This window comes from Symphodus melops (genome assembly GCF_947650265.1).
Source record: "Symphodus melops genome assembly, chromosome: 6".
NCBI lineage: Eukaryota > Metazoa > Chordata > Actinopteri > Labriformes > Labridae > Symphodus > Symphodus melops.
The window spans coordinates 4,356,439-4,381,686 of record NC_136696.1 but is presented as its reverse complement, the minus strand read 5'-3'; the positions used below and the strand labels follow the sequence as shown (position 1 = coordinate 4,381,686).

The following is a 25,248-nucleotide window of genomic DNA, read 5'->3' as shown; positions in this document are numbered from 1 at the left end:
GGTTTTCTTCCATGCTTGTGCCTTGGAGACCATTTGTCTGTAATTTAATTCATGATAAAACTGTTGAGATATACACACAAAATTCACGTTAGAACTTTTTGTTGTTTTAGTCTCACATGTGCTTTCCTAGCTCATGCTAATTGTAGGAGGTAAAGGTTTTCTCTCTGCTTCCCTAGCATGTAGTTTAGTGTTTATTTAGTAATATTTTTATGATGTTCTGTGTTAGATAGCAATGCTCAGACTTTGTAAACATATACAGTATTTGTTTTCTGTACCGACTGTTTTGTTTTTCTCTTTGTAACATTGCAGTTTTACCTTAAATCAAACAATGAATAAACTCAAGTAAAATCAATAAAAGACAAACCTTGTGTTTTTTATTGGAGGCCTTTAAGTGTTATCTGGCTGTCTTACCCTGTACATCAGAACGTGCAGAAAGGACAGTACAGCACCCATCAATTAACTGACATTCATGTCTGTACTAACAAAACCAATAAACCTTCTGTGTGTGCTAAATGTACATATATGTCTACAACATAATCATCCTGACACTTTTCTCTAAACTAAAATATTTTCTTAATGGTGCTTTATTGCTCTATTGTCGAAGCAATTTTACATTGAAATGTGTATAACTTTTATAAGAATTTAGCTGAATAAATGTCAAAACAGAGTATCCAGTGCATGAACTAAAGTGGTGATTTCAAATATAAAACTGATGAAGGGATTTATTCTTTTCATTTGATTATTATTTTATACAGCGCACAATTTAATCTGCACCAGAGATAACTCATGATTTGCATCTGTTGTCCCTGGGCAGGTAGACAGGTAGGTAGACAACTTATTAGATATTTACATTATCTAATCCATTCATCAAAAGTCCATGTGTGTGAACATTAACCTTCACAAGACATCACCCGACCTATTTAAAAAGAAAAATCATGAATGTAAACATACACCACATAAAACAGCACCATAAAAGTAGATCAGCCTGATAAATAAATCTGCGGCAATAATTGGTGATTACAATTTAATAGTTTAACATGAAAAAAATAATAACAGCTTCCTCATGAAGAGGACCGTGTCCATTAGAAAGCTGAAAAGTTAAACCTCTTGTCTTGTTACTAAACACTGGTGCTCCTCTTTAACTGACTGTTTTCTTCATGAAAGCTTTTTCATTTGTTTTCGTATCACTTTCATTTCAGCATCCATGTTACTTAACAACTATCGTTGTATGTTAAATTGTATCTTCACAATGAAGCGTAAAATATGCTAGTTTAAATCAAACCTTTTGATTTTGAAATAGAAAGACCCCTCGTAACCCCCATCACAGAAGGGGGTCCTGACCCTCACTTTGGGAACAACTGGCCAAGCTTTCAAATCTGTCTTCAAATGTTTGTGAGTTTCTTGCTCTTTAGGGAAAGAGTATTTATTTAGTAACGATGGTGGTGTAAAATCAATTTAACTATCGTCACAGATCAAAACAATATCCTAAACTCGCAGAATAGTTGGTAGACTTAGGGCAATTGTAATGATGATATTTCCCGGCAGCACTTGAAGGCAACACCAAGACGGCGTTCCAGCACAGATGCCATCAACACATCAGGTTTACTTTACAGTCACAGGTGAATCATGGTGCTGCTGATCTGGTGGGGAGACGGCTCCAGTGGACAGCTCGGTGCTCAGGTAGCCCTCAGTCCGGTGTCCTATTCTGTCCCCTGGGTCATCACCGACATCTGCTGCGGAGAAACGCAAATTGTATTTCTCAACAAGGATGGATGGGTGTTTTCATCTGGTCTCAAATCCCAGGGACGAGTTGGACGAAAGAAACGTAAAGATGCAAACACTCCAGGTAACGTTTCAAACATGTTCAGTAGACAGAGCACCGATTGGCAGCACAAGTAATTGAGTAATACATGTTTATTTTACTATGGTACAGTTGGCATTTGACTACAAGTTCAGTAGCTTATAGACCTATACAACTAATGACAGAGACTAGTCCACTGTTTTTATTTACCGAAGTTTTTTCCCAGAATATTTTAAGGAAAGTATTGTTGTGGGCTAACTTCAAACTCTTGAGCGTTTTTAAATTATTAGTGAGAATAAATTCGACAGAGAAATCAGTTGCTTAAAATTATTTTTATGGATTGACAGTCATACCTCGTCACTGCAAACATTTAATGCAAGATAATGATCTGAGCCAAGTTTCGTTTTCGTTTCCACCTTCGTCATGAGAGGTATCGAAAGTTACTGCGCGTGAACTTCTGCTACGTTCAAATGCAAGTGGGAAAGTCGGAAAATGAAAGTGAGGCAGCCTGCAGGTTTTGCTTTGACTTTTAATCATATTTATTCATGTTTTGCCACTAAGTAGGTGAATCCACTATAGTGATTGTCTAAGTTAAGGCTGATATATGAAAATGATAAAATGAAAATATCCTAACCGTGTCTTTACATTGCTATAGATCCTACATTATTTATCTTGGATTCTTGGATTTTTAAATGTAGGTCCCAAATCAAAATCTTGATACAGCAGGTCAAGTTATTTACATTATGAAATTGTAGTGGATTGTTTGTTTTTTTTAACCTTAATTCCAGATTTAGGGGAATTATTCATTATGAAAATTTAGGTTAGATAATGATTAGCATTCTTTTTAAACTGTTATTTTTGGACAAAGGGTTTTCCCATCACACCTCAATTAATGTCAAACATTTGTGTTTGTTTTTAACATAAGATATCTTTATTGTCACCGTACAAGTACAATGAAAGACTGTGTAAAGGTTGCATCCTGTTGGAGAGCTCCGAGCCTCAACGTCTGTGTGCGTCACCATCTTGGTTCTTATTTTTTCATCCTGATCTAGGTCGTGTGGGGGGTCTGGGTAATGTGGTGTCGGTGGCTTGTGATCGAGATCACTGTCTGGCTTTGTGTGCATCTGGACACATGTTCTCCTGGGGGGCCAGAGGAGATCAGAAGAGCATCAGACCAAGGCAGGATATATATTTATATATGAAATATATAAACACTTTTACTGAAAAGCTTCAAAGCCTTTTATTAAATTGTTCACTTATTAAGTCTTATCAACATGCAGCCGGGTACCCACACCATTCCCAGTAACAGTGATTCAAGTGGCTTGTGGAGACGTCCACTCTTTGGCGCTGACTAAAGGTAACGCATTGAACAAGCTCATCTTTGTTTTTGTTTTTTTATGGGACAGTGGTGGCTCTAGTTTAACTCCTTTAAATGTTTGATCTTTTTTAAGCTCTGACTTGATTTTGTGTTAAATTGTGAAATCCAGGTTTCAAATTGTGATAATTTTTTTTTATCTATACAATATTCAAATGTTTCTACATCTGCTTTTATAAGTTACCATAAGCTAACTATTTAAAGTCATCTGTATTTCCTCCACTATTTCCAACTTCACAGGGGGAGATGTCTTGTCATGGGGTTGTAACAGCCATGGTCAGCTGGGCCTGGGAAAGGACGTGTCAAAGCAGGACACACCCGTCTTGGTGAGACCTCTGACCGGCATAGCGGTGACCCAGATTTCAGCTGGAGCGACCCACTCCTTCTTCCTCACGCTACCCGGCCCGGTGTACTGCTGCGGGGCCAACAAATCAGGCCAGCTGGGACTCGACAGGGTGGACGAGAAGGGTACCAATAATCTTCCTTCACTCGGTTACAGACACGTTTAATCACATTTAAAAGGCAGTGGGTTATTCCTAAAGGTTATTAGACTATTTCTACACGTCAGTCAGCAACACCGAAAGTGACCTCGCCTGCTTGTTGTTGGCTATTTCATAAAGTAACATGGCTCATTTGTAGTCCTTTTTCCTGGTGAGGCTTTTAGGAAGTGACACATGATTCAATGCTGTAAAATAGATACAAAAACTGGCTGTTACAGAAAACATAGACAGGCAGATTGTTGATTTAGTGACGTGTGTTTAATAACGTTTATTCCTTCTCATGTTAAATATCGTCATCACAGGCAGGTTCGACATCTGTGTGGCTCCTGCCCTCAGACCTCTGGATGTCTCCTTTATCAGCTGCGGGGAGGCCCACTCTGCCGTGTTAACAAAGGTATAAACCTCACTCCACCACTCGCTTAAATATGCTGTAGATGTTAAAAGTGATCACGTTGTTGAGATAATTACTATGCCAATGCTGGGATTTTCTAGGATGGTAGAGTTTTCACCTTTGGAGAAGGAAGCAATGGTCAGCTCGGTCACAACTCCACTGACAGTGAAAAGGCGCCGAGATTGGTTGATGGTCTGGACGGATCTGCTGCACAGATTTCATGTGGCAGGTAAAATAAGGATGAAAGACTGAAACAGTTTGATTTAAAGGAGACTTCATAAATGTGAACCTTGAGATGTTGAATTTGACATTAAAGTACGTGAGATCAACCATTGATTACAAACTGACCTTCCTGCTCCTATCGTTCAGGCGTCACACTCTGGTGTTGGGCTCCTCTGGCCAGCTCTGGGCTTTTGGTCATGGGGCAAAAGGTCAAATTGGGACTGGAAGCACAGGTGATTGTCTGACCCCAACTCAAGTACAACTTCCATGGACCAGTGACAATGGAGCAGCCGCACCTGAAGGTATGAATGTTTTTTTTTTTATCAATGCATCCTGCAGTGATTTTATAGGCGCTACTGTAAGTGTTGGACCTTATCAGCATTTTAGAGATGAATTAAATAATGAAGCAGAGCACTTCTGCTCCGAAATCAGGTGGCTGCCAAAGATTAGATTTGAGTCAAAAAGAAGGTCTTGAATCTTGCAAAGTTCCCCGGAAATGTGTATCGGTCGGAAGTAAATTCTGTGAAGGAACAGTGGTATCCAATCATTTACCGTGTTATGAGAGGTATAAGGCTGTCAGATTTACATAACATCTCTTTAATAATCTAAAATCGTCTTTTTCTATATTCTACTTTAATCTGAATCCTCAGACCTGAAAATATCGTCTGCTTGGAACACAAACTTTGCTTTCTCCTCACCCACACAGGTAATGTGTTCATGCATATTTGTGTAAAATATATATATATTTACGTCCCATGTTTCCTTGTAAACATTTGATGGCTGTTAGAATTTATCCTCTGTCTGTGTTTCAGAGCTCGGACAGAGGACAGATCACAGGAAGGCTTGATGAGGCCAAACTGAGACACTGGTTGTCTGCGATACCGGAGAACGACGAGGCAAAAAGGTCTTTATCCAGAATTTTATATCGTTTGTACAACCAGTGTTGGGCACATGAAAATAAGTAACTAGGAACAGTCACTGCTATCAAAAAGTAACTGAATTACTGCATTATAAAAGTACCTGGAAAGTAACCTCGGCATTATTTTATTTGCTTCTATCTTTAATGTTCACATTTAAGTGCTGCTGTGGCAGAATTGAACTAAGACAACTTACACATTTCAAATAAGATATTACTTTGATGCTTAGTTCTTTTGTGATATGTTTTCCTTGTAACACAGATTACATTTCACCCCTTTTTACTCGAGCAGAGGACAATGCTGTAGGTATCTTCAAGACAGAGATCTCACGATCGAATGGTCACCTGTGTTTGTTTACTACACGCAGCTACTGTGCTGACCTTAGAGTAAACTCGCCTGCTTGTTGTTTCACTAAAAGTAACGAGTAACGTTGTCTTTTAAATGTCAGTCATTGTAACAGCGTTTCTGAATAGGGAAAGATGCTGATTTATTACTAGTTTCTGAAAATGATAGTGGTGTTGTATTATCCCAACACTGAAAACTAAACCTATGAAACATGACTCTGGTGTGTATCTAAAGTATCCCTTTCTTTCTTTCTTATTCAACAGAGAAATATGTTCAATGTTTTCTACAAGTTCCAGTCTTGTTGCAAGTTTCACAAAGACAAAGTGAGTCCATTTCTACATCAGCTGCAGCGGTTTGTGATTTATTGTACCAAATCAGTTTTAATGTTCAGAAAGAAAATTTAAAAAGTAAAAAATCTGAATGTCATTAACCGATTTTGCCATCTTGACTTTCTTTAATACTTTGCTCTTTGCTCTTTGTCGGTAGGTCTCCAAAAACAGCAGGTGCCCTCAGTGTGGACCTTGAGGCAGCCAGCAGAGCTTTCGACCAGCTGCTGGCAGTACCATGGATCAGACAAACAGTTAAGGACATAGATTATTAACAGCCGTCATGATTTAGAAGGCTTTCAGATTAAAGAAAGGCCGGAGCCACAGGTTTATCCATATCCAATATCTCAGCTGTGTACACATTGTCAGGTTATCTAATAATTCTCGTTTCTTTTCAGGTAACCCTAAAAAACCTGGTTGACTTACTTTTGGATTCAATAAAGGACATCAAATCTTTGGAGATCTTCATGGTTCTGCTGACATGCCCGCTCCTCCAAGAGGACTCGGCTGTCACCGACATCGTGCTGCCTATGGCCCAAGTTATCGCAGATCTGAGTTCAAAGAATTGCAAAACACTAAGTAAATAACGGCTGTGCTGCTTTATTTTTTTCTCACACGTTTGGTCAGACGTGAAATGAATCATCAGCTTAGTGTCGAGAGTTAAAAAATATAAAGTGAATTCATGAGTTGATGTTTGCTTCTGAAAAACTTTTAAATACTGTGTCGGTGTTGTGTTTTTCCCCAGAGAGCTGGTGGTCTTCCCTGACTCGGACCATAATTACGAAGCACATCTCAGTGTTCAAAAACGCCCTGGACTTCTTGCACAAAAGCTTCTTTTTCACACCAGAAGTCATAGTCTTGCTGGATATCCTCAAGCTGCTCTACAAAGTCAGTGTTTAAATGTCAAGTTTTGAATTTCATATCAAAGACAACTGAAAATAAATTATAGGTGCCATAACATTTAAACTCTTAGCCACACAAAAATTATGCTTGACATAACTTTTTCAATCTGCAATTTTTTTCAGTCTGACTTTACAAAGTGAAAATATTTCTGAGTTAACACAAACTTACAATAAATACGATACAAGCTGAAGTCCATTTTACCATGTAGGGTCATTAGTCGTTAACATGGATATGTATTTTTTTCACAGGCAAACAAAGACGTGTTCCCTCTGGTTGACAAAGTGGAGGTCTTTGACATCTGTGCCAACATGGTAAAGAAACAGAATGCAAACTTCCTGCTCACAGTGAGACGCACTCACCTGGTGGAGGACACCTTCGCACAACTTGCTGCAGCCGACCACCGCAGCTTCCAGGGGTATATCTCGGTAAATGATGACACAAAAGTTTGTGTTACGATTTTACTGAAAGACTGGAGCCAAGAGAAACATAATAAACGCTGGAGCTGGTTTTAAAGGGGGTCTATGGTCCAAAAAGTAGAGCGGTAATGGGGGATAAACCGGTAGGAGAAGTTGTGGCAGGCAGGCAAAAACACTAAGACAGGAGGAAAAGTGTTAGACATCTGATAAACACCTAAAAAATCACAATATTTAATTATTAATAGAAGGGGCAGACTATCGCTACCACTGATGTTGAGCAGACGATCTGGCAAAGAGTGGATGATCGGCCATGGTTTAAACACCGCAGGTTTGATTATAGATGGTATGCAGGTGTGCAGTAAGGAGGAGGAGGTGGAGAAGCTTGATCACGTAACTAAAAGAGAGAAAGGAGAGTGATGAGCTAAGCCTGCCACACAGATAAACACGTTTACAGTCTATGATATCGACAGGTAGGAACAGACAGTCACAGGTTGTTTATATTCATTTAACTTAGTCACTAAATATGAATTAAAATGTACGTTTGCATCTATCTTCCTAGAAACATACCAGTACAAATAAGACAGTTTTTTGTGAATAATGACTGATAGCTCCTTTGGGGAAATTTCATTTAGTGTCCTCTTTAGAAGCCCAAAAAGCGATACGTGTCTCTCTCCTGCTGTTGTCCTGTACATGCATAATTTCTGTTTTCACAGCAAATAATAATGTCATGCAGCGTTCATGAAGGTTTATTTTTTGATGCTGATAGTCATTCAGTTGGTTCAAAATAAACTTGGGTGGATTCTTCTAAAAACTGTGGTTTGATCCTTCAGGTGCAGTTTAAGGATCAAGATAAGTTGATGAATGTCAACATGAGGGACCTCTTCCTGCACGTGTTCGATGAGCTCGTCGCTCCTGGGTCTGAAATGTTCAAGTACAACGAGAGCAAGCGTCTGCTCTGGTTCCCTTCCAAGGTACAACAAGGTGTTCATTTCTTGCTTTTTACTGAATTATCCCATTTTTAGCTGCTCAAAACATTTGAAGTATTTCTGACTTTACCTTAAAATTCTGCACATACACATATGATAGTAAGCAGGAAAAACTCTGCCTTTAAATGATGCCTTACGCACCATCGAACAGTTGTGCTCCACTCTGAAACTAGCTGTTAAGAGTTTTCATCCTGTTTTCATTTAAAAAATGGGAAGCTCCTCAATTTAGTCAAAATCCATGTCTTGTTTTGACATCAATCAAACAGCCAAAAGTGGACAAGAAGACTTACTTCCTGTTTGGCGTTCTGTGTGGACTGGCTCTTTACAACAAGAACATCATCCACCTGCCTTTCCCCCTGGTTCTCTTCAAGAAGCTGCTTTGTTACCAACCTTCGTTTGATGACCTGAAGGAGTTTGAACCCGGGATGGGAAAGTAAGATTCAAAATGATGCTGCAGAGCTTTATCGTTTGTGTTTTTACCTGCCTCTGTCATAACAAAAGTTATATATTCTGTATAGATGGTGATTTGAAACTCTTCTCTCTGTGTCATGCCGTTTTAAGTTGTTTCATTTTGTTCTTGTGTTTTCAGGTCTTTGCGTTACATGCTGGAGGACTACACTCCTGATGAAGTTGAAGGCCTAGATATCACTTTTACTGTAGGTGTATTATGTCACAGATTGACTGTTAATTTTATTCCATATTATCACCCTGTGTTTTTACCTTGAATTGAATATCCTGTTTATGAGCCTCATCCAGTGTTGATCATATTCAGGATATGATGTTTACATGCACACAAAGAAACCTGGTTATTCGGGCGGATTTATCTAAGTCTGTGGGGACCTGGACTGGGAACCGGAGGGTGACTGGTTTAAGTCCAGAAATGGGTCTGGCAGCTGGAGAGGTGCTAGTTCACTTCTGGAGTACTGTTTGGGTGCTTTTTTTATATGCCTGCTTGTCACTCTGCCATATCCCCATTGTGAATGTCCAGAGGATCCTGTTTGTGCATGCGTTTATTTCAGCCTGTGTGCGTGGAGCATGTTTTCAGTTACTGAGTATAAAAGACATTTCTAATAAAGGCTAGCTTCTTCTTCATATCGCTGCATCCCAGCCATTTAGAAATCTGAGACAGATGACACCACTGTTCAGGATTATTAAGTCCAACATCGAGTTTCAGATACCTAAAGAGAAAACTCAGTTGCCACTGCCATGTTTGCCTTGCTGATAAGTCACTTGGCCAACTTCAAGGGTGAGCTACTGTCAGAATTCAGGGTAAGGCGTACACGTGGCGAAGTATCTAATTTTCCTCCTGAGTTGACCAGTTAGCAACATTGAGATTGTAAAAATCAGGAAATAATGTTAACATGCTAAAAGACAAAAACAGGATACTTAAAAAACATGATCCAAACCATGTTATATAAGTGTATGTAAACACACTCAGTGTCAGCTATTCCTTGAATGTTTTACCTGAAATACTCCAGACTGACTGTGACACGTTTTTTTGCAGGTGACATGGGATGGTGAGGAAGTTGAGCTTGATCCGTCAGAACCTGAAAAACCTGTCACAGCATCAAACAAGTACGTTTATACAGAACCGATGTCTGTAGCTTTTCTACCACACAACATTTATGCAACACTTTATAAGCTACTCTCTTGATCGTGTGTTTAAACAGAGAATGTACTTGTAATAAAAAAAACACTCCAGCACTTGGTTATAGCTCGTTGATTTTTGTTTTCCAACTAGACAAGAATACGTCAACAGCTATGTTGACTATGCCTTCAACAAATCAGTGGAGGAGGTGTTTGATGAGTTCAAGAAGGGATTCTTCACAGTGTGCGATTTCAACGTGGTGAACTTCTTCCAACCGGAGGACCTGCGGGCTGTGATGGTGGGCCAAGAGGACTACGACTGGGATGTGTTCAAGCAGGTAGGCTTAAAGACAGAACTTTAAATGTCCTAGTATACAATATACATTTCACCATGTTTTTCAAGCACTAACATGTGTCCCTAGTCTGGCTACAAACCCCTCAGTTATGAGAACAGTCCATCCTCTCCGTCTTCTGCCTGCTCCACTTTTTAGAAAATGTTTCCTCAAACAGGAGATTTTCCCTTCATGACATCACAAAGGGCAGTAACCCCTCCACCAGATGGGTGACACTTCCACAGCTAGGTGTTTGTTTTGCCCTCTGATACTGCATTTCCATCGAAAACAATTGAACATGTTACAAGGAAACCAGATTATCAGAGAGTTGAAGTTGGAGTGTTTTTGGTGGAATCAGCTCCCCATTTATTTGTGCTCACAGACCCTGGTCTGGTGTCTTCAATCATCATAAGATCAAACTAAAGTTATAAACTAAAGCAATCTTTTACTCTTTATTAAAACAGCGTATATATTTCAGTTAACACCACCATATATGAAAAGTTCATTTTTCGGTGTTCTGAGTCAAACATCTTGGTTTGTGGCCATCAATTTTACACTACTTGTCATAATGTATTGTGGGATACACTGACTTCACCAGTAGGGTATGATTGTGTTCATTCATAATTCGGACATCACTGCAAAATGGCACTTCTTCTTGTGTTTAACCATTTAGTGGTTTATTCCTGGGACTCCTGCATCAGCGACGTAAACATACATTTCTTGAATGGAGTCTTAAAATGTAATGTGCTTTGTATCTTCATTGTCTTGGTTATTTATTTTTTGACTTATTTATTTATTATTGATATCCTTAAACTGTTATTGTTATCTTGGGTGGCCCTTGTGTGAGTCGTTGCCAAAGGAGACCACACGAGGGTGCCAGTGAGCCAGTGCTCATCTCTGTCAAGTACTGAGTTGTTTGTTGTCTCCACTCTTGGTTAACGTACTCCATCTGTTGTGGGTTTGTAAGTGTATGCATGGTTTGGTGGACTGTGGATGCAAATTGCCTTCTGGGATCAATAACGTTTTCTAATTCTAAGTCTATTCACTATACAGTGCACTAAATAGTGAATGAGTTCAGACACAGTCTGAACACTCATGTCTGCTGGGATTAGGAGGAAACACTCAACCTCTGCATCAGACCAACATGAGCCCTTTGCTCATGTTGGTCCGCAGTTCGCAGTTAGTTAATGTCCACCACTGTTTATTGTTACAAATGTAAAAGCACCAGCCCTGAAAGAACCTTTGATTCCATGTCTACATTATTGTTTTTATTTTTTCCAAACAGAACACAGTCTATGATGGAGTCTATCATGCTGAGCATCCAAACATTGTTACCTTCTGGGAGGTGTTTGAGAATCTGACAGCGGAGGATAAGAAGAAATTCCTCTGTAAGTGTTACGCATGACAGCGATTATCATTATTACTTAAAATTTAAGAAGATCAACATGATCTCCTTCTTTTTGTTTCAATGTCTTGTGTCCTGCCTGTCTGTATACTGCTACTGGATGCCTTGAATTTCCCTCGGGATCAATAAAGTATCTATCTATCTATCTATCCATCTATCCAAGTGTTTGTCACTGGCTTCGACCGCCTTCCCTTCCTGGGTATGGAGAGCATCAGGATGACAGTCGATGTCCTTTACGATTCAAATGACATCCATCGGCCAGAGTCTCACACCTGCTATAATCTGCTAATGCTGCCCCTCTACCGGGGGTTCTCAATGAAGGAGAGGATGCAGACCAAGCTTCTGCAGGCTATTCGTCATAAAGGGGGCTTCGGGAAAGAAAACACTGCAGAATAAAGTTGTGTGGGCTTCGTTCAAAAGATTTCATATTTTTCACAGTTTAGTTCATGTTTTTATGACTTAAGCCTTCCAAATGAAACATAGTTGTTTTTTTTAATCATATTTAAAGATAGATTAAGTCACATTTTACCTGCTCAGGTTCAACAGATGGAAATAGTGAAATCTGGTTCAAAGCATCTCTTCTCTTCTGAGACTTCCGTTTATTTTTGCACAATGCCCCTTATTCATTAAACTAATAATCTAACTAATTATAGAGATGTTTAACGGTATCCTGTTTGCTTTTGTTTTCTGTCTTGATTATTAATCTTTTTGAAAACTTTCTGGTGTTACATGTGAAGTTGTCAAAGAATAAGATGTGCATAAAGTCACTGCGTCAGCTCTGCTTTAGGTCTATTTTTTGACTGTTGTTTAACATTCTCAATGCAGTACTCTTTTAGTTTGTATTATACACATTTAAAAAGAGCTGATATTTTGCTGGTGTAAAAAAACATGTAGATGCTGTATAGAAATTGAATATATGCTGTTTTCCCATGATCTATGTTTGCTTTAATGCTTATTTAATTAACTTTATTAATCCCAGAGTATTGAGTACTACACACATGCACACAAACAGGAGCTATGGACACATTAATGCAGAGATGTCGGAGTGAGCCGCTCATCAAGGAGCACAAAATCCCCTGGTGATTGTAGTTCTGCTTTTGCACACTTGTGGGCACTTGAAATACATTCTGAAAACACAGCTCACATGTATAATCTTCATCTCACCATTTATTGAAAAGGGTTTTTTGTGTTTATCAAACATGTTCATATTTTAAAATCAGAGAAACAAAACTGCTACTGAGTAAGTGAAACATTTAATTGACTCATTAAAACAATGAAGCTCACACTTCTTAAGTTCTTTGTGTCTCCTGAACTTTCCTTGTGGTGTCAAACATGTTCTTAAACAAATGGACAGCACATCCTACAACTGTCTGCACACTGTTATCTTCATTATTCTCTATCTGTGAGTTTTTCTTTGTAAACGTGTTTGCATTTGAGAATGAGGAGGACAATCTCCTGCAGCGTGCGGATATTTGATAAAGTACACAGAATATGAAATGTGTCTGTCAGTTAACGACAGAGAACAAGGAGACCAAAGTGAAACATTTCACAGAGATCGTAAAATTTGAATGAACATGATTGAGTATATTGACTGAGGGAACAAAAGCAGCTGAACAGTGTGCTGATGATTTGTTTAATAACGTTTCATAAACTAAGATAAGATAAACTTTGAGACCATGAGGAACATTCTGAAGATGCAGAGCTGCTTCATTTTGCAAACCCAATAGACACCTTCTTTAATCATTAGTGGAACTTTTCTCTGGCCATTTTGAGAATCTATTTGACATGCTACAACATTCAATGCCCCCAAAACTAGAAGGTTTTTTTTATATTAAGTCATGTAGGTTGAACTTTGAACACAGTTTTATATTATTTCCAGATCCTGCACAGAGAAGTAGAAATGCTGGGACACACATGACCTATCGATGTTCGAGCTGTCAGCACCAGTACAAACTGTTAGGGTTCAACTTTTCTGCAGCTCCCATGTTAACAAGGAGAGGTTTGTAGAGAAGGTTATGATGAAGATGGGTTATACTTCTAGGACAAACTAAAGACGTTTTATGAAAGAGTGTGTGAACACTTTACTCTACACAGGTGTATTATACCTCAGTCTGTTCTCATACATCACTGTCTGGTTTGGATCTGCAACCAAACTGGACCGATACACTCAATTAGGTTAGTTACTTAATGATTGCATCTTTATTGCAAATAAATCCTATATTACTGTGAAAACTATCGACCTCATGTAAATTAACCGTAAGTTACATAACAACACTTTTATTATTAAATGTCTCTCAACATTTTCACACTAACCACCACTGCACTATTGTCTCATTTAGTCTTTAACTTGTGTTTATTGTTGATATTTAACGTTGTACTATTTGTACATATAGAGCACAGTTCACCAAAGTGTGTGCGTGTGTGTGTGTGTGTGTGTATGTGCGTGTGTGTGTGTGGACTAGCAGGAATATTCATTAAATATCGATGAACATAAATGTCTGAGTTTGTAATATTCCGTCCGTTGAAAATATTGAAAAGAGCATGCAGGAACATGTGATAAGTGATTTCAAATTTGCACATGAAAAAGACTTTGTAGCCAATGGGGTTGTCTGGATAAACCATCATGAGATGATTGGTGGTTGAGCCGTAACAGGACGCTCTGAAAACATTTAAATTGCACTCATGCTCTCCATGAAGGTACTCACAGAAAGATGGGTGACATGACACGTCTTCTCCTTTTACTCTGTGCTGGTGAGTGGCTAACTTTTCTTTTTCATGTGCACTAGTACTTGTCTGTCATGGTCAGTGTGTTTTAACAGAATTCAACTTCACCCAGAAAGCTTCACTACACTTCATATTTCACCAGGTCCGAACTTTGAACAACTTTCTGCAGGGAAACGTTTCTTCTCTGTGAAAATCATTGATCCAATACTCACAGTCACCTGGTGGATGCCTTTCTCTTTCAGGTGTCACAGTCAGCACAGCTGTGGATCTACAGAAGAGAGTCGTTGAAGGTCAAGATTGTTCACGTGATTACCATGTTTATGTGCAAGGATTTAATGGGACAACCTACTTCATGTGTGGCGGCTCTCTGATCAGTAAAGACTGGATTCTGACTGCAGCTCACTGCGAGAAGCGGTGAGAGAGAAATATATAGGCTTATATAAATATGTTCTCCCATTAAAAAATGTACTGTAGTATTCTTGATAACTTTCCCAACATGACAATATCATTGCTTATATTCAGTAATGACAAACCTCTGACAATGTGATGTGTTCTCAGTCTTTTACTGATGTTTTTATTCACCTTTATTTGTAGAGATATAACTGCATTTGTAGGTCCAGATCAAAGAGATGAAAGGAAAATCATACAACGTGAGATCTACTATGAAAATGGAAATGAACATGACATCATGCTGCTGAGGATGTCTACCTCCGCTAATTTTCAACCTGTAAAATTTCCAACCACTGCTGAGTGTAGTAAACGTCATAAATTGTGAGTTTGCCTCTTTTATTTATCTCAAAACTCAACTTTAGAGGAACAACAACAAAAGTATGTAAAAGTTTTTTTTTTCTATTAATTTTCAGAAAAACAGTCCAGATTGCAGGTCATGCATCCACCACCATGGGTCCAAATAATGAAAGACGTAAAAAAAAAATTACTTTTTTAAAACAATTATCTATACTTCTCATTTATAAATGTATTTGTTTATTTTTACTTGTATTCTTGGTAGAATTAGTGCACCTAATTAAAATACTTGTTTCTTATTTGAACAATCTTAAACATAGATCATGTTTAGCAGAAATGTTCCCTCTTTCTTCTCAAACTCGATGCTGAAAATTCAAGCTCAGTTTATTTCAGGAGACTTTTTAATGAAGGAGATACTTTATTTATTGACTCCATACAGAAATATGTTTTAAATGATTTAACCGAGGGTTAAAGTATTCAAATAAGTCTGAGTCCACTGAGGAGTTCTTAAATTATATTAAAGGGTTTTTTTTGTTTAATTGAAAAACATTCCTTTTTTATTCTTATCTAGTGAAAGACTCCGCTGACACACTGAAGTGTGCAGATATTCCTGTTGTCGACTGTGCAGCCGCGAGGAACTCTTTGCAGGGCGGTGGCCAATTTGCCCAGTCCAGACTCTACCAACACTGGTTCTGTGGACAATCTTGTAAAGTGGATATATCTCTAGTGAGTCTAAAATGCTTTTAACTTTATTTATTTGAACATTTTAATATGATTAAAGTATTTCAATACAGTACACCATTTCTATCTCTTTTACAGGGTGACTCTGGTGGAGGAGTGGTGCATGGATCCAAGATCTACGGGGTCATTAGTTTCACCTTTGATGGTGAATTTGCTTGTCGGAGTCCAGCAGCATTCATGGATGTCTGTAACACGAGATACAAGAACTGGATCAGGACCAAAACGGGTTTGAGAACTATCTGACCCTCTGTGTACTCATTAAGAGTGAAATGTCCCCTCATTCAAGAGGCATTCACATTAATGAAGAAGTAGTGAGTTACTTTACATTTTCAATTGATACACGTTTCTTAATTTGATAAATTGGCCTAAAGTTTTTTACTAATAAGCCCATCAACATGTTGCTCATTGCTGTGCTCGTGATGGATTAATGTTGGTTCTTAATAATATAACAAAGTCGATAATATAACAAAGAGTAAGGTCTTTTACCTGCTCATTTTTAATAGTTTTCTATTTGTTATGAATTGGTGTCATATATTACACTCTGGTGGAAAGAAAACGTGTCTAAAATTGAAGTTTGGTTTTGCTTATAAATATTCTGCCTTTTAACTCTTCTCTTTAATAATTAAATCAAATGGGACTATTGTGAAATTGAAAATAAAATGATGACTCACAAATCATTGTGATCGTTTTGATGCTTTTGGACACTTTGGGTGCAGATAAAATCAGTTCAGCAAACATACATTATATAAATATTTCTGTTTGTGGTCTCAAGAAAAACTACAATAACATGAAGAAGCTGAGCACACGTGTAATATCAAAACATGTCCATACTTTAAACTGAGAGAAAAACATCTCTCAGTTTTAATTCCCACAAAGAATAAACGTTGGCCTATTGTTATCTCATTTCCTGTGTCACGTGCACACATTGAACCAATGAGCGTTGCTCGCGCTACGTCCCTGTCTATATAAGTCAGAGAGAGCAGGCACTGTGTCATATTTGTTTCTGTTAACGGAAGGAGAGTTAATATCTTGTTAAAATGGCAAGAACTAAACAGACCGCTCGTAAGTCGACCGGAGGCAAAGCTCCCAGGAAGCAGCTGGCGACCAAAGCCGCCCGCAAGAGCGCACCGGCCACCGGGGGAGTGAAGAAGCCCCATCGGTACAGGCCCGGTACCGTGGCCCTGAGAGAGATCCGCCGCTATCAGAAGTCGACCGAGCTGCTGATCCGCAAGCTGCCCTTCCAGCGGCTGGTGAGGGAGATCGCTCAGGACTTCAAGACCGACCTGCGCTTCCAGAGCTCCGCCGTCATGGCTCTGCAGGAGTCGAGCGAGGCTTACCTGGTGGGTCTGTTTGAAGACACCAACCTGTGCGCCATCCACGCCAAGAGGGTCACCATCATGCCCAAAGACATCCAGCTGGCCCGCCGCATCCGTGGAGAGAGGGCTTAAGTCTGCATATTAGACAAAACCAGGCAATAACAAAGGCTCTTTTAAGAGCCACTAAACTTTAAAAAAGAGGCGCAACCTGTATTTATATCTATTGACATTGTTTCTGACTGTAGACAAAGAAACTCATTAACAAGCTGCAGCGAAGCATTTAAGAAATTAAGTCACTCCATTGAAACCAGCTTTTGACCCTCAGACAGTTTTTCATAAATTAAAGTTTCATTTACTGTATGAACTGTTGTTACAGCACAAGTGCTCTTAAAAGAGGTAGACCGCAACCTGTAGTGAGTTCTTCAAACTAAAGAAGCCAATCGGAGTCGAAAAACCTGGTTACCATAGAGACATTTTTAGTCTTGACATTTTCCCCTCGCTGAGGAAATATTGTACATGTAAAAATAGATGTCTTCATTTTAAAAACATTTCCATAGTTCAGACTATAACGAGTATTAGATTAAACTAGAATTAGAAGAAAGCTCTTGAGGATGTGTGGGTGGCTCTTAAAAGAGCCTTTTGTTTTTGAGCTGGACTGGTGGACCTTAACCCCCGAAGCCGTACAGAGTCCGGCCCTGTCTCTTCAGGGCGTAGACCACGTCCATGGCGGTGACGGTCTTCCTCTTGGCGTGCTCGGTGTAGGTGACAGCGTCCCGGATTACATTCTCCAGGAAGACCTTGAGCACACCGCGGGTCTCCTCGTAGATCAGACCGGAGATTCGCTTCACACCGCCACGGCGAGCCAGACGGCGGATAGCGGGCTTGGTGATGCCCTGGATGTTATCACGGAGGACTTTACGGTGACGCTTAGCGCCTCCTTTTCCGAGTCCCTTACCACCTTTACCGCGACCACTCATCGTGCTTTGACAGATTATTCAGAAAAAGGAATAAATCTGAAAGGCGCTACAGCCTGGATTTAAATCCTGCCAGCGGACGTTAGGGAAGAAGGGCAGCTCGAGTTCAGCCCGCCACTTTGTCATCCGGTTTTAATGTTATCCAGTACATATCCGGTTACAGTGTATTTCGTCATAATATAATTGGTAACTACACTGGACTTTCAGAGTTAAGGAGCTATATTCCTTTATAAACTAGACAGTTTTACATAATAAAATACATATCCGGTAACAAACTGAATCCTTCAGAGTAAAAAAAAAATGTAACTTCGTGTTCGCAACTATTTATTTGGTTTCTAAACATAATTGGTAAATACTTCTTGGACTAGTTTGTGAAGTACTTACATCCTGTGTAACCATAGTGACTCTGTGCTTTCGTGTAGTCGTGTAATCGTGTTTCTGCCATTTGCGAGCAAATGGCGTTTAAATGAAGGATTTTGTTTTTAGTCTTGTAAGCGGTCACCTCCTGACAATAAAGTCATTCTGCATAAAGTTCAACATAAATTCAAAATAAATATGTTTTTTGTTTATGCATGAAGGGGGTTGGACGGTGTCTTTGATGAGATACTGTTGGCAACATACTTATACTGCTTAATATCATTAAGAGGAAGTTACTCCATATGTTTTGTGGGTGGCTCTTAAAAGAGCCTTTGTGGTTTTTGCCTTCAGTCAGGTCTTATTTGGTCTTCCCAGATTTCTCGGCCTTCTTGGGCAGCAGCACAGCCTGGATGTTGGGCAGCACTCCACCCTGAGCGATGGTCACTCCTCCCAGCAGCTTGTTGAGCTCCTCGTCGTTGCGGACAGCCAGCTGCAGGTGACGGGGGATGATCCTGGTCTTCTTGTTGTCGCGGGCTGCGTTTCCAGCCAGCTCCAGGATCTCAGCGGTCAGGTACTCAAGCACCGCCGCCAGGTAGACCGGAGCTCCGGCGCCGACACGCTGAGCGTAGTTCCCTTTCCTTAGCAGTCTGTGGACTCGGCCGACTGGAAACTGAAGCCCGGCCCGAGATGATCGGGTCTTTGCCTTTGCTCTGGCCTTGCCGGTGGTCTTTCCTCTTCCTGACATCTTGAATTTGATCTCTTTTTGTTTGTGAGAAGAAATATAACTATGACCGGCGAATCTATGTTTATATATCCTCAAAGCTCCGCCGAGCTGCCACGTTATTGGTCAAAGCGAACGTAAGTTGTATCGTCCAATCAGGAGCGGTACGTTAAGTTGGCGTCGACATTATGCAACTTCCTTCGACTCCTCTGGGGTATTTTCAAAATAGAACAAAACGGAAACGCCAAATGTAAAGGACCAGCACTTTTTAAACATTACACACAAAGTACATTTTCAATAGTTGCTTGCTTTATCCATCAATGTCAACTTAATTATTATGGGTTTTTTTAATAGGGTGCCATTTGGACTCCAGAATTTGGGATGCATAAGTAACTATATTATATTTAACTGCCATAAATATAATTTATGTCATATTGTTTGTTTTTTATTTAAATGTTATTTGAAATATTGAATTTAATGTAAATAGGAAATGAGTACGTTGCACCTGTTGCGGGGGGGAACAGAAAGTGTGTGACACACTCTTAAAGCATGAGGAGAGTAGTATGAGATGGGTCTCTGTTTTTTGTTTATTGAGCAAACTAAACCTTTTGTTTAAGAAGCAAGATTTTTTGTTCTCATTTTCGTTCGATTCTTTCTCTCCAAGGAGAATGCAGCCAATGAGGTGTGTTTATCAGTTATTGTATTGTTTTATCACCAAAAGTTTCTGTTTATAATTTATGTTAATTAAGCGTCTTTTTTGTATGTAAGTTTGACGGTGGATTTAAGCCAACACAAGTGGATTGAAGGTGAAAGGAAACGAAGAATAAATCCATCAGTTGTGAACCAATGGTCCGGTGTATTTCCTGGAGGGAGCAATATTATATTATTATTAGATAAATTTATAACACGTGACACACATAATGTTTCCTGTTAAGGACAAAGACATAACTGTTGAAATGTGTTTTGAGTTCATGTTTGGTATTAAAATACTTTTTTTTATAGGAATCTTATGTCCCCCACTCTAATCAAACTATTTTGTACAGGTGAATAATTTTAAAACGGCTTGTACTGAAAAGAAAAGTACACATTCTGAGAATGGGACATATTATTTCACTTTTTTTCTAGGGAAAAGTTACTCATAATAAGAATTACTCAAAAGGTCTAGCATGTATAATGAACCTCTTGAACTTTTAATAACTATTTACAATTAAATACTTAAATTATAAAAAAGACAATTCATTACATATTAAATTTTAAAACACTGATGATCATAATGAAATCAAAAAGTGCCAAAACTCTGATTCATAATGCTTCACGGAAGAGCACAAGAGGTCTATATCTCCATGTGGACTACTCCAGTTGGCTGCATGTGGTCCTGGTATATGACACAGAAGTTGCTCATCTGAATACCAGCTGACATCTTTGCGTGGTTATATTTCGTATAGGCTTCGCCCTCTAAGGCTGTCGCTATTGGTGTAACCCAGTGTAGCCGCGGTTCCCGGATCAGCGCCGGGAAGTCAACTGAGGAAGCAGTGGACTTTTCCATGGACCCTCTTGAGACTGTCCAGGCGTTACATGAAACCAAAGACGATCCACGTAAGACCGTCCAGAAATCACTTGAGACGACCATCTACATGTGTGAAACCTCCTCTAATTCATTAAAGACCAACCAGGAATCAGCTGCAACACTGAGGTACATACCTGACACGTCCACAGTCCCGCATGCACCAGATAATGAGAACATCTCTCTATGGAGGAGGTTAAAGAAGAATAGGACCTCCAAAAACTGCCATCAATACAAGTCCCAGCAACAGAGAGGAAGTTAGGAAGCCGTCATAAAGGATGAACCTTTGGAGCCAACCCTGGAGTCCCCAGCCATCTCAGTTGATTCCTGGACTGCATCTGTGTGATTTTGCTTGAATTTTTTTTGCGTTAAATTGATGCAAAATCATGCAGAAATGTGTTTTTAAGAGTTATTTTTTAAGTGTATATTATCAGCACATGTTTACTTTTAAATAATGCCAGTGGCTTTGATGATGTCACAGAACGGATTCTAAAAGTTTTCATCCAAGCTAGAAAGATTGAGACTTGTTTTGAATTGATTGACAATACAACATACACAGAAATGTCAGAAGAACATTTTAAGATGCTCATGGTGGATAGGATTATTGAAAGGCAGAAACAGAACACACCTTCAACAGCAGGGTGAAACCAGTCTGATGAGGAGAGTAAAGGGACACCAGAGAGAAGAGCAGAAAACATGAAGCAAGAGGAAGAAGAGAGGAAAGATCAAGGTAGAGCACTACCAGAGACTCCTAATTACTCTGACATGACCAAAGAGGAGCTACTTGTTGTTGTTGCAACTCTAAGTGACTCTTAACAGTGAACTTATCGAAAGAAATCAAACATTTACCGTAAATTCCGTACTATTGAGCGCACCTGGATATAAGCCGCACCGGCTAAAAATAAGTAAATAAATGTATTTGTACATATATAAGCCGCACTTGATTATAAGCCGCAGGTGTCCACGCTATAACAAGAGCTATTTACACAGACGTAGGCTACCGGTAACATCCGCAAATACTGTAGCGTCCGTCCGGACGTTAAAGGACGACGAGAGCGTTCAAATAATAACTTAATAACCCGATCACTGTCGGCCGTGACCACGCCGTTTACAGCAGAGAGCAACACATAACTTGCCGTAACAATCCAACTCTCTCCCCCAGCGTTCTCTCATACAGCCACTCAACACGTTCTCGCTGGTGCATTCACTGACTCTCCACATAATCGGAATTATGAACATTTTATCAACTACTGACTTTACAACATGAACCGTTACAATACGAAGCCTAGCCGACGGTGTCTGTAACACGGCTGATGAAAAAGATGACCGTAGTATATTTCACAAGAAAAAGTCCATCCATTCACTGCCTCAGAATGACTTCATCACTCACTTCCTCAGTCTCTGTTGTCGCTGTCAGTGTCATCTTAACGTGCAGCAGCTCTGTTAGCTTCTTTGACAGCCAGGTCGATCGCCTTTAACTTGAAAGCTACATCATATGTATTTCTCCGTGTGTTTTCCATCATGAGGGTGCGTGCATGAAGCGCAAAATGACTGACATTAAGATCCGACGTGACGAAGTCAAATGTTTTTGCGGCAGAAGCTCATTGTCCCCCATAAAAAATCCATGCATTAGCCGCACCGGAGTAGAAGCCGCAGTGCTCGAAGTGTGAGAAAAAAGTAGCGGCTTATAGTCCGGAATTTACGGTACCTTGGAAAACACAATTTTAAAGGAAAAACCAGGAAAAAAAGTCAAATGAGAAAAATGCATTACAAGGTGGAGATTTTTTAAAAACATGTTTACTTTTATTCGTGTTAACAGTTAAAATTCTAAAACAGCTTTCTGTCATGGCGATGTAATTACATAGATTTGACATGCGTCTTGTCTTGTTTTTAGTTCTCATGTTTTCCCTGTGTGTAAGTGTTTTCTGATATATATTTAGTCCTAGTCTTTCGTGCGTATCCCTGTGTCCTTCTATGTTGTCTGTAAGTTTGGTTCCTGTGTTACTTGTGTTATAAGGTTCTTAGTTTGGTCTTTGATGTTTCTTAGTCTAGTTTTAAGTATTTCCTGTTTTATTTTGTAGAGTACACTGTGGAGCGGGCGATGGACATGCTGGACCCTGGAGAGGAGTCTGTGGATTCACGTACTCCATCCACACTATTGCTGCGTCAGATTGCCCAGGCTCCCCTGGGAATCAGGCTGCGAGCGACTCTCAGCCCCCACCTGTGGTGGGGGGTCTTCTCCAGGAGCTGCCGGGAATCATTCGGATGGCTGCGGCCCGACGGGGCCTCACTGTGCCGATGGCACACGAGGCGGAGCCGATCAATGAGATGGCAGGGGATTTTCCGCTTCTCCGGCCGGTCCGGCGGGACCCTGTGTGGCTATGGTTCCCGGCTCTGATCACCTATCAGGAGGGGGTAGCGGCGAATTCGAGGCTCTTAAGGGCGCCAGTCTCTACCTATGCCTCCATTACCAAGGTGGAGGGATTTACAGACCGTGGATTTCCTCCAGTGCCGCCTTTGGAGGCCAACCTGACGGCCTTTTTCGGGGTCTGGGCCTGGGGTTCGGGCGGCATCCTGCCCTTCCATCGACCCGGGATCTGCTGACGCCGCATTTGACGGACAGGTAGCACCAGTGTGCCGGCTTATATTCTGTCCCTGCTGGCTCACGCCATGTCGAGACTGGCGGTCCAGTCTACGATAATGGCACCGAAGGAGGCACTTTAGATAAGGAAAGCGTCCAGTGCTGCTGTCTCTATGTGCCATCATTGCGGTGACTACAGCCAGGATAGCAACATGGCAGACTCAGGTGCATCGGCTGCCAGGAGGGAGCTTGTTGAGGCTCCGGTCAGCAGTAAAGGGCTGTTCGGGCCCCATTTCGGGACTCTGGCTGACAGCCTGCAGGTGGCGTCAGAGGAGGCACAGGGGCTTTGCCGCCATGCCAACTAGAACAGGCCGACAGCAGGGTGGTGTACAGCACGGCCAGCAGCAGGCCAGACAGGGCTGAGTTATCTCCAAACCATGGCAGAAAACCAAGCCGCAATATCTTTAGAAGTCAGTCAGGGCCTGCACCCGGGCTTACTGCACCTGTCTCACCAAAAGATGCATGGGAGCTCTTTATCACTGATAAAATCATACAAGAGGTCATGTTGCGAACTACGGGGGAGCCAGGGGGTCTCAGCCCCCCTTAATGGGACATGAGCTCCCCTGGAAATATGATTTGTGAAATTTTGGGGGGGGTCACTTAAATATTGGCAAAATGCGTTTTTTCCCATGGTTGTACTTTATTAATATTATTATTATTATTATTATTATTGTTATTATTGTTTTGTATTATCACAATGATGGATCATGTGTAGAATTAGGCTATTTTTAATGTATAATTTGCACATCACTATTTCACTTTAATAAAGATGTCGGCCTGCATGCAGTTCTTGTCCTCACCATTCAAGCGTGGGGGCGCTATGCCTTATACGTCACTTTAAGTCAGACAGTGGAAACGGAAAAAAAAATACCGCGCTGGACCTTTTGTGATTGAGCCGCTGAGTTTCGGAGCTAACTGTTTGACATTTTGACAGCAAAACATGAGCAAAAGAAAACAGGGAAACCTACTCGCCAATTTCGGCCTCACGAAGAAATCGAAGACGAATGACTCTGAGGAGCAGCAAGAGGCGAGTCCCTCGGCAGATGCGAGGTTCGACACCGCTGCACCTGAAGGGACTGCTGCCGACGGTGAACGCCCGCCAACAGCCGGGCCCGGGGTGACCATGACAGAGGCTGGAGATGAAGTTAAAGACAGCTCAGAGGTCGCCGATGACGGTGAATCCACCTGCCTCTCTCTCCCGGCTAACTGGACCAGCCAGCAGTGGAGAGAATGGAAGTCCTGCAACACCTGGCTGTTTATTAAGGACGGGGACTTAGGATGCACAATTTGCAGAGACACAAAAACTCTGTTGCTTTCTGAAAAGGTAATTGGCACGCACTTATCAGAAGAGTGGATTAACGGAGATGTAAGCAGCCACACACAAAAAGGGTTGCGTAAAAAAATCTAGAAACATCGTGATAGCATAGCACACAAAAGGGCAGTTGAAGTGACAGAAACCAAGCGAAAAGATATTCTGCCAAACCGAGTACTTGAGATCAATTCAAAGTTAACAGAAGAAACGGCAGCTTCATTCAGATCGGCCTATATGGTAGCCAAGGACACTGACAGCAAAACCCGCAATAGACTGCGCGAAAACAGCCTCTCATCGCTCCTTTTTGTGGATCTTAATGGACCCCCATTAGAGAGGTTCAACCCACGAAAGGGCTGCTGGGAAGCCTGCAGAGGCTCACACACGGAGGATGGAGACGGAAGAGACAAGTCCACACAACGCGCCGAACCAGCGCTCGTGGGCTCATGATGGCCCCCCACCTCTCAGGTGAAGAGACGTTAGATGGCCCGTGGCCGACATCTCAGTCGGCTCATACAGCCCAGCATGGCTTTTTTAACAAACGAGCTGGCTGTACGCGCATTGCTCACCAGTGTGGACCCACCTGTCCACATCCTGGGCTTCTGGACCAACAGCAAAGGTTGCTGATCCCATGCCTGTGTGGTCGCTTCT

At 40.7% G+C, this 25,248-nt stretch overlaps 5 protein-coding genes and 1 long non-coding RNA gene across 7 annotated transcripts; 3 read left to right on the top strand and 3 right to left on the bottom strand.

The window, feature by feature from the left end:
* The first annotated feature begins 1,507 nt into the window (after positions 1–1,507).
* On the top strand, positions 1,508–12,799 carry LOC306826066 (putative E3 ubiquitin-protein ligase HERC4). Its single transcript, XM_079347144.1, has 21 exons — positions 1,508–1,846; positions 2,854–2,980; positions 3,082–3,158; positions 3,417–3,644; positions 3,979–4,070; positions 4,169–4,296; positions 4,437–4,591; positions 4,940–4,995; positions 5,102–5,193; positions 5,815–5,874; positions 6,038–6,131; positions 6,276–6,456; positions 6,623–6,765; positions 7,029–7,205; positions 8,027–8,167; positions 8,449–8,615; positions 8,772–8,838; positions 9,687–9,757; positions 9,924–10,107; positions 11,387–11,489; positions 11,670–12,799. The coding sequence occupies exons 1-21, from the start codon at positions 1,627–1,629 to the stop codon at positions 11,900–11,902; spliced, it is 2,796 nt and encodes a 931-aa protein (XP_079203270.1). The 5' UTR covers positions 1,508–1,626; the 3' UTR covers positions 11,903–12,799.
* Positions 5,907–7,227, bottom strand: LOC306826067. 2 transcript variants are annotated; one of them, XR_013779350.1, is made up of 3 exons: positions 7,140–7,227; positions 6,304–6,428; positions 5,907–6,104 (listed from the first exon to the last, which is right to left on the bottom strand). It is a non-coding gene; the product is annotated as an uncharacterized lncRNA (long non-coding RNA). The 2 variants fall into 2 exon arrangements; XR_013779351.1 differs by having other exon boundaries at positions 5,907–6,101.
* A 1,396-nt stretch (positions 12,800–14,195) lies between the features above and the next one.
* LOC306825548 (kallikrein-6-like) lies at positions 14,196–16,692 on the top strand. The gene is made up of 6 exons (XM_079346363.1): positions 14,196–14,257; positions 14,473–14,644; positions 14,825–15,001; positions 15,094–15,152; positions 15,546–15,700; positions 15,794–16,692. Exons 1-6 carry the CDS (start codon positions 14,218–14,220, stop codon positions 15,956–15,958), a joined length of 768 nt encoding a protein of 255 aa, XP_079202489.1. The 5' UTR covers positions 14,196–14,217; the 3' UTR covers positions 15,959–16,692.
* A 6-nt stretch (positions 16,693–16,698) lies between these two features.
* On the top strand, positions 16,699–17,255 carry LOC306825549 (histone H3.2-like). Its single transcript, XM_079346364.1, has one exon. The coding sequence runs from the start codon at positions 16,753–16,755 to the stop codon at positions 17,161–17,163; it is 411 nt and encodes a 136-aa protein (XP_079202490.1). The 5' UTR covers positions 16,699–16,752; the 3' UTR covers positions 17,164–17,255.
* A 382-nt stretch (positions 17,256–17,637) lies between these two features.
* On the bottom strand, positions 17,638–18,072 carry LOC306825959 (histone H4). The gene has a single exon (XM_079346955.1). The coding sequence runs from the start codon at positions 18,006–18,008 to the stop codon at positions 17,697–17,699; it is 312 nt and encodes a 103-aa protein (XP_079203081.1). The 5' UTR covers positions 18,009–18,072; the 3' UTR covers positions 17,638–17,696.
* Positions 18,073–18,635: 563 nt separating this feature from the next.
* Positions 18,636–19,164, bottom strand: LOC306826136 (histone H2A-like). The gene has a single exon (XM_079347269.1). It carries the CDS (start codon positions 19,105–19,107, stop codon positions 18,721–18,723), a length of 387 nt encoding a protein of 128 aa, XP_079203395.1. The 5' UTR covers positions 19,108–19,164; the 3' UTR covers positions 18,636–18,720.
* Positions 19,165–25,248: the final 6,084 nt, after the last annotated feature.